General features: G+C 41.1%; 1 protein-coding gene across 1 annotated transcript in view; it reads left to right on the top strand.

The window, feature by feature from the left end:
• GALNT14 (polypeptide N-acetylgalactosaminyltransferase 14) overlaps positions 1–9,053 on the top strand; it is a 268,075-nt gene that overhangs the window by 132,576 nt on the left and 126,446 nt on the right. The window contains exon 2 of the mRNA XM_072410305.1: positions 541–710. Within this exon, the coding sequence (XP_072266406.1) occupies positions 541–710 (170 nt within the window). The remainder of the gene's footprint in view (positions 1–540; positions 711–9,053) is intronic.

The following is a 9,053-nucleotide window of genomic DNA, read 5'->3' on the forward strand; positions in this document are numbered from 1 at the left end:
CTGCAGTCCTTCCTATCTTCCCTCTTCCGTCTTTTTATCCACCTATTGCTTTTGATGTTCTTCCTTTTGTTCTTTTTAGAGCCTGCTACCCTCATACATCTGGCCTGCATTTTCCAGTTTTTCCTGATTTCCTGCTGAAAAAAAAATCTTCTAGTGTTTACACACCTCAAAAGCTCAAGTTGAAAAGTACAGAAAACATTGACTCCGCCCCCTATTGTTTGTAAAGCAAATATTTTATATGGATCATGGCCCATACAATGATCCCAACACATTATTATTTTCTTGTAAATGATTAATAATATTACCAAAGAATAAATAATTTATTTATTATTTGTAATTGAGCTGCCTGTACATCAAAAACAGTGTATTAAAATCATTCTTCCAATAATAAAATGTCAGTGAGAAAATATTGACCCATACTTTTGTCTCTCAGTCTTTCTCCTATAATTCGATTTGACAGCTGTCAGACATTTTTATGGTGACATTTTTATGGTGCCGGTGAAAGCTAACCGTGTTCTGGTATTCTTTGTGTCTCTGCAGGATGCCGATGTGGATTGGGATGATCTGTGGGACCAGTTTGATGAACGCCGTTACCTGAACGCCCAGAGATGGAAGCCTGGGGAGGATCCCTACAGACTGTACGCCTTCAACCAGCGGGAAAGTGAGAGGATACCAAGTGATCGCGCCATTAAAGACACCAGACATTACAGGTCAGTCCACCATGAGGTCACATGGTTTCATTTGCCTCGGAACTTTTTTTGCCGATAATAATTTGGGTTTGGGGATAAGAAAATAAAGAGTACTGTTATGGCCAGCTGTATGTCAGACCTATTGTCTGGGCAGAGTACTAGCTGTAAGAAAAGCAGTTTCAGGATACACCACATAAATACAGGGAAGGGTTAATCTACTTACCCCTCCAAAGGCCATTGTGTCCTACCTCCCCTCCGTTCCATGGAGCCTTATTATTGAGCATTTGATACTTCTAGGAGTGTCAGATGCCTGTGTGTCCCATTATGCTGTAGTTCAATGCCCCGAATAGGGTCTGTAACTAGAACTAAACTCAAAACCCCCCAAACCACAAAATATCCACTTACCTTCAATCCCGCAGGGCAGTCCGACCCATTCTGAGGTCTCTTCCATCAGGTTCCGCCTTGTCCCGATATCCGTCCTCGGGCCCGCGTTCCGGATTCCACCATCTTCGTCTCTTCTTCTGGGTTCTTCTTCTTACGTCACCTGACCAAGGTGCAAGATCGGGTCATGTAGGTTGGAAAAAAACTCACTGCGTGAGTTCGGCAATTTTTTTCCCTGTTCACGAATAGGCTCTTTCTTCTCTCGGGCATGCACAGAAGGAGCACCAAAGAGCCTCCCGGTTTCCTATGTCACGGGAGCTTTGCGCTACCATTCATTGCGATTGAGAATTAGGGCGCGGTGCTGCACAAAAAAAAACAACAGAACTTTTACTTTACATTAAAGGGTTGTCTACCTCTGAGTTTAGGTACGCTTTAAGTTCAGTTGTATATAATGCCCAAGGTGTCAGGTGTATGTAACATGCATAGTGCAGGGTCACTTAAATACAGGGATGGATTCCTCCTTCCCCTTAGTAGTGTTGTTAGGATGATAGCATAACTTTGGAGGGCAGTTGTATGTCATGGCAAGTGGTGGATGTGGCCAAATATGCCTATGGTTAAAAAAAAACTTGACCCTATTCTTCTGTGAGCTAGGGGTGTGTGATATATGGGTTGCATGGATCACAAGTACGTAATGTGCATAGTGCAGGGGGTATATGTATGTAACATGAAAATCACAGAAGTCAGGTGTATGTAATGCTCCGGGTGCAGGGGTCAGGTGTATGTCCCATACATAGTGTAAGGTCAGTTGTATGTAATGTACTGAGTGCAAGTGTCAGGTGTATGTAGCATACACAGTGCAGGGGTCAGGTTTAGGTAATGATCTGGTTGCACAAGTAATGCACACAAAAAAAGTCCAGTTGTATATAATGCCCAAGGTGTCAGGTGTATGTAACATGCATAGTGCAGGGTCACTTAAATACAGGGGAAGGGCTATTATACTTACCTTTCCAATGGCCCATGTGTCCTTCCTTCCCCTTTGTTCCAGTATTTCAGCCTCATTATGCATTTGATATGTCTAGGAGTGTCAGATGTCTGTGTACCCCACCATGTAGTTCCATGAATTCATGTTTCCAGAGTTCCAGAATTGGATCTGTAACCAGAACATAGTGGTCAACTCAACAAAACATGGATTCCTCCTTCCCCTTAGTAGTGTTGTTAGGATGATAGCATAACTTTGGAGGGCAGTTGTATGTCATGGCAAGTGGTGGATGTGGCCAAATTATACTGGTGATGCTTAAGCTTGTAGCAACAAAAAGACATTTCCAGAAGAGAGGGGAAAGATTAGGACCCTGGTATGCCTTCCATATAAAGTGGGATTGGGATTTGAACCCTTTTCTTCCGCTATGAACAATGAATCTGGCTGGAGTTGTTCTTTAAGAAAGATGTTTCTGTTTATAGCCACCTCTGCAGCCAAACATGACAGAAGCCAATTTATCCGTGAGAGATGGTGGTGCATATTTCATTAGACGCACCTGCGCCTCGGAGTACACACGTGTTGTGCTGGGCAGCTGCGGAGACATTGGCAATGCTAATTCATTCTCTGGCTGCGGATCTAATCCCTGGGATGTGTCAGAGAGAAGGCTGAGCGCTGTGATGGGAGCTCCTCCGCTGCTCACTCTCTTTAATTATTCCCTACCAAGTAGTCCTGTTTGGGGGAAGGAGCCATCCTCTCCGCGCAGCCGTTTGATATTCTAACATAAAGCAGAATTATGCAATAGGAAAAGTTTTCAGGGACTTTTTGAAGAGAAAGGCTTTTAAGGTTTAACTCTAGGCAAACAGGGACTGCACAGTTTAAAGACATATGTGAGAGCTGTGTTACCTTCCAGGAAGATTTGTATATCTGTGTATCCAGCCCTGAGATTTACATTCTGCCAAGGCAGGAGACCTCTACTACAGATCAGTAACATGTACCGGTCATGCCCCTCCCCTAGCCTGTGTTTGGAAAGTGAAAGGAGAAGCAGCAGACCAATGGGCTCATCTCTTTACTCTCTTTTGAAAGAGCAAGTGCAGGATTTAGGAGTTCAGCTTTGCAGGATTTTAGGGATTTTGATTTCTCCTTGTTTTGCAAATTAGGAAAACTGGAAGCCATGAAGAACTTGTTCCTTGTAAAGAATCTCAATCTTGATGGAATCAGGAGAGTAGCAATTCAGTTCAGGAGAGGAACTGGTACAACTGTGCAAGACTGAAGGGAAGACTGGAGGGCAGATTTAATGAAGGGGAGACTGGTGGGCAGATTTAATGCAGGGGAGACTGGGGGGCAGATTTAATGAAGGGGAGACTGGTATCGTTCGTTTACAGTCTCTTAACTATTGTTATTATTTCTCCAATTCTGTGATCTCAAAAAATCCCCTAAGGAAGCCTTGCTGGCGAAACGCGTCGGGATTAAGACCCATTATCACAAGTTGCTTTTTATGTCTACAACTAATATTTTTATCAGGATGTTTCAACCTAAACATTAGGCACTATGATGTGTAACTCAGATCTTTAGAATAGAAGGTCTATGTTGTATCTAGGGTTAAAGTATATGTTAATAAACCATTATTGTTTTCGTACCATACTGCCAAAAAGCCCGTCTTTTCTTTCCTCTCTTTACTTATATACTTAATGAAGAGAAAGCTTGAGGGGGTTAGATTTAATGAAGATAAAGGGGCAGATTTAGATATTATTGGTGCAAAAGCACCAATTCCATGTCATTAAGGGCACTGAGTCCAAATGTCACATTATCCGAGTTATTTGCAATCCTGAAATACAATGCTGAATTTTTGTTTCCCGATCCAGCGTGGTAAACAAGCTGCAATGTTCATTTCAGTTTTTTTTTATTGTTCTCTGAAGTTTTCTTCTAACTACAAAACTTTCTCTTTTTTCCCATTATACTTATATGTTATTATGTAGCCATTTATCTTGTCTGGTAAAGAACATCTTATTGAATTTTTCTCCTGGCATCCTGAGATTGCTCCGTCGCTTGTCATTTCCACCAGCTCCTTCCCCTCATCAGATATGTTTTTTTGTGATATCGCTATTTATTTCTTTGTGCTTTTCTTTGTTTTATCTTTTCTCGATCCGGTTTTCATATTAAAGTTGCTTTTTGTTTTGTGACAAAATATTGAAAAATAATTATTTCCGATCCAATCTGTTTATAGAGAATTCAGAATATTTGGGTTAGTTTTGTATAGGGCAGGGAGGGGTTACAATGCAACAGTGGGATTCTCTTACATTTGCCCTTCTTTCTCTCTCATTTACATATATTGTGAAAAACAGACCCCCATTAGGTCATCACATTTATTTTGAAAGGCGCAGGGAGATCCAGGCATTCAACACAATTTACTAACCCAAAATCTGGCTTGACATTCACAAGTTCAGACCTTCTGTAATCTTCTAAGGGTCTTTATATTTTGCCTATACATCTCAATTAATATTTACACCATGCATATAAAAAATGCCATCATATCCTACTACAGGAGAGCTCAGTAAATTAGGTCCAATCCAACCTCTGTGCCGGTAACATTACAGCGGCCCTTTGGTTTTCCATATATTAGCAGGCATTAATATTTAATAGTAAAGCAATAACTGGTGGTAAATGCCTTTCAGAGATGGTAATAAGTCAGTCATTGCAGCAATGGATTGAAGGTTTGATGGGCAATGGTGGATGAATAATGCAGACGATGAACTCAAGTCTACCATTCTATATTAAGATTAAAACAAGACGTAGACTTTGCTCAGGAGTCAATGGGGTTTGGGTCCTGCATTATTTATATGGACAATATTAACCACATTTGGAAAATGTAATCAAGAGGCAGAGTTTTGTAACCCTCTAACAATGAACATCTATTTGCCCCTTTTTGGGTCTGGTGGATATACCAGTGAAAGTGCTTTGTGATATCTGATCAATATGTGAAACTGCTGATCCTATCACAAATTCTTTGAGCTTATGTGTTCTGTCTCGGTTGCATTACTCTATTTAGCATTATCCCCCCCTCTGTTTTTGAAGATGGCTCTCCCTATGGGAGGCACCCCACACAAACACTGGGAGAACTTACAAACTCAATGACGAACTTGTAATCCTTGGGCTGCAAGGCGAGAGCACTACCACTCAACCACCATTCGGCTTCCTGTCCTGGGTGACAGCTCTAACTTCCTGCGCTGTATTTATGGAAAGAGAAATCTTTTGAAAATAGGTTACATATAGCGATGCCTAGGGGTAGGGGATGTTCTGTACTCCAAAAAGAAGAACTCAACCAGGATAGAGATCAGTGAGATGACCCTGGAGAAGGCACAGGTCACTATTGGAATTTCTAACAGGTTCTAAAGAATATATATAACAAAACACTTCCAATGCTATATTTACCAGTCACTGAGCACAAGGTACTTAATAACAGAAGATCTATTAGAATGTGGTGAAGAATAGAAGGTCGTGCCCTAGCAAAAAGTTTGTTTTACCCACGCGAGTCAAAAAGTTCCATGTACTCAATGGTGTCTATCCCAGCATCCTCTCCTGTGCCCTGCTATTCTGAGCAGTCTAATTTAGTTACCTGTGGAGGAGACATCTGTATCCAATTCATCTTGTCACTTGTTAAACCTCATCCAACAGATCTAGGAATATTGATGAGATTCCTCATTTTATAGACACTGTAACAAGTCATGTACAGAAAGTGTGACCACATCACTGGAGCAAATCATAAATTTTATGGAGAAACTGTCAGGTGAAATAATATATCACTTTTTAAAGGGCGATTGTATCTAAATATATGCGAGGTCTGTCTATGAAATAGGAAGTTGTGTTTGTATCCCTATTACAAAGCAGTGAGATGATTCTGATCTCTTGCCATGAATGTGTAAACTTCTCCAAACACGCAGGACAAAGCCGGCCATCTCTGATGTGTAGTTTGTTGTCAGTCACCGTTTAATACCACTGTGTTTTCCCTCATGTGCTGAAGTATAAAAGCTGAGCAACGCATCAGTTTGACATTTTTAGCAAAATTTCACACCAGAGCAAAAGGAGATCTGCAAGGAAATTTGCCCTGACATTCTGCAGCGACTTGAGGTAGAGCCGAACCTTTTCCGTAAAGTCATCACTTGGTGCCGAAAGCTGGATCTTCCAGTACGATCCTGAAACCAAACCACAGTCAGTAAGATATATATATATTTATATATAATATTATTATTATTATTTGGCATTCCATTTTAAAGTCTTAAACCAGCCATTCTCATCCAGGGTTCCTCCAGCGGATTGACCTCCCATTTGATGATGTCTGCATAGTTCTCAGGCCAACACCACTTGGTACAACCAGTTGCATGGCTCCTATGATGTTTGTAGGTCTCTATAAAGGTACTGTTCTAGTCATTACTGTAGGAACATTTTTTCCAATGCCCACCAATTCAAAAGTTCTCCAAGACTTAAAAAGAATTTTAGGAGTTCTTCAGGGGTAAAACGTTTGAAATTGGTTTCCTTCGACTAAGGTTATGGTAGGACAGTAGATTGTGAGCTCCTCTGACACTAACGTGACTATAGATATTGTAATGCACTACATAATGGCATGATAAGTCTAATAATAGTAACAATAATAATATTCGTATGCCATTTATCTGAAAGATGAAGGTCGAGTCAGTGGAACAGAGGCAGTGAAGGCCAGATTAACACGTCGCTCCGAGTATCATGCAAATCACAGGCTGACCCCCTCAGGGGATAAGAAGGGGTTACGATGGAAATAAAAACAGACAATATAACATTTCTCTTTAAATAACAGAACTCATCCATCAAAGAGCGACTCTGAGTAACCGCATGAGGAAACCGGCAGCCGAGAGACAACTCTTTCATTTGCAGCCAAGAATGTGCCAAGAATAGATAGCGAGATAAAAAAAAGAGTGAGAAAAACATTTTTTCACACATTTTAAGAGACATTGTCTCTTGATGAAATTAATAAGGACCAAGCATGACGAGAGTGATACATCACCAGATGTTGGAAGAATTGGAAACCAGATTTCCAGAGTATTCGGTCAAGATTGGAACGTAAACTTGGGGGTCAGTGGTGGTATGATTTGCTTGTTGGCAGCTTGTTGATGGGTAGAACGAGGGGCATTTTTCACTCAGATACTGCTTTCCTTCCAGTACGAAGAACATTACCTATTTCATAGGGACGCAATAGGGACATTACCTATTTCATTCCATATCTGCTGGTACTAGCAGTCAAAGACAACAGTACCATCGATGATCTTCATAGAATTCAGGTCCTACTGAACCCCTTCTATAATACCTATATCCACAGCACAATAGTTTGGTGGTCAGTAGGAAGAATTCCTCTTACATTGCTGGCCATTGGGAAGAATGTCACCCTTACAGATAGCCAAAAAGATCATTGGGTTCACTTATACTGACCTGAGAGGTGCAAACTGCTCAACGAACCCCCAGCAACCTCTGGAAGAATCCTGTTTAAAAAATCACTGCTCTGGAGCAAATCCAGGTTTCAACTGGCAAGTTTGATGTTTATAACAGAAAAATAGGAGGAATGGAGAAAAATTAATCAGATAGGGTAAACAAATCAAATCAAATGAAAAAAAAAGATCAAAACCGTCGAATCAACAAAAGAAAAATGTATAACCTGACCTCTAGGATTATTGGTGATTGTAGCATGCAGGTCTCAGCCCAGTATGAGTTGGTTGTAGTGGTCAGGTTCATCACCTATGAAACAAGCGCAAGAATGAATCTTCATAAAAAGTTTGTTAGGCCCTTGATCTCTACATACAGAACTAACCTGAAGGTTGATTTTTGCTTTTCCCATACATGAAGTTCCATTTTTGGACCGCACGCTAGTTTCAAATGGTTTACTTTGTGTACTTGGAGTACACTGCAAAGTATTATTGCCACCGAGTGCCAGCGAACATTATGCTAACAAACAAAATCTGCTCGGCAAACAGATCCCAGACTCCATATGCGTAAAACTTCAGGTTTTCTAAATAACAACGTCTCCATCGTCTGCCAACGGCCCGTGTTGTGTTGTGATAATAGGCGACACTGCAGAATCGTGTACAGCCGGTTAAACCTTATTAATTCCAAGTTAGTCAGTCCCAATTAAAATTTTATTAAAGCAGAGTTGGAGCTGCTGGAAGATAGCCCTTGTGGAAAAAAATGTAATTTCCAACACTGGCTATTTTCTGTTTCATTAAAAAGGAACAAAAAACCGAGTTTGGCAGAATGTTCAGAGAGAGGAATGGCGATTACTCAGGAATTCTACAAAAACAGCTTTATTTAAAGGGATAAATCTGCTTCTCCTGAAATGTGAAAAATCTAAAATATTTATCTCCGATAGGAATACATGGACATAATTCTTGGAATTGTAATATCAAACAAGGCTGAACTCCAGGATAAGGTTTTCACCCCATCATCTCCCACTACAACACCGTCCATCAATTATTATATTTGGATGTGTTACCTTTGAGCTCTCCAAATGCAAAAAGCCATTATATAGCTGTGCTTGGATTCCATCGTTATACACCTAACGTGCACCTCTCGCAAAGTGTAAACTGACATTGCTGACCTGGTTGTAAAATATACAACTTGTGTAGTTTGTGTTCTGATGCATTGTCTTTTATTGAATCACTGACCCAGAATGAGTGTACAGCTCAGATGTTCAACTAATTCTGCTGCAGTTTTCTGCATACATGTGTCAGGGACTGGAAAGGAACATATGAAGAGGGACAGTCCCTCCAAATCAGGGGCAGATGGGGGGTAGGAAGAGGGACAGTCCCTCTAAAACAGGGGCAGATGGGGGGTAGGAAGAGGGACAGTCCCTCCAAATCAGGGACAGTTGGGGGGTAGGAAGAGGGACAGTCCCTCCAAATCAGGGGCATTTGGGGGTAGGAAGAGGGACAGTCCCTCCAAATCAGGGCAGATGGGGGGTAGGAAGAGGGACAGTTCCTCCAAATCAG

Source organism: Pyxicephalus adspersus, chromosome 4 (genome assembly GCF_032062135.1).
Source record: "Pyxicephalus adspersus chromosome 4, UCB_Pads_2.0, whole genome shotgun sequence".
Taxonomy (NCBI): domain Eukaryota; kingdom Metazoa; phylum Chordata; class Amphibia; order Anura; family Pyxicephalidae; genus Pyxicephalus; species Pyxicephalus adspersus.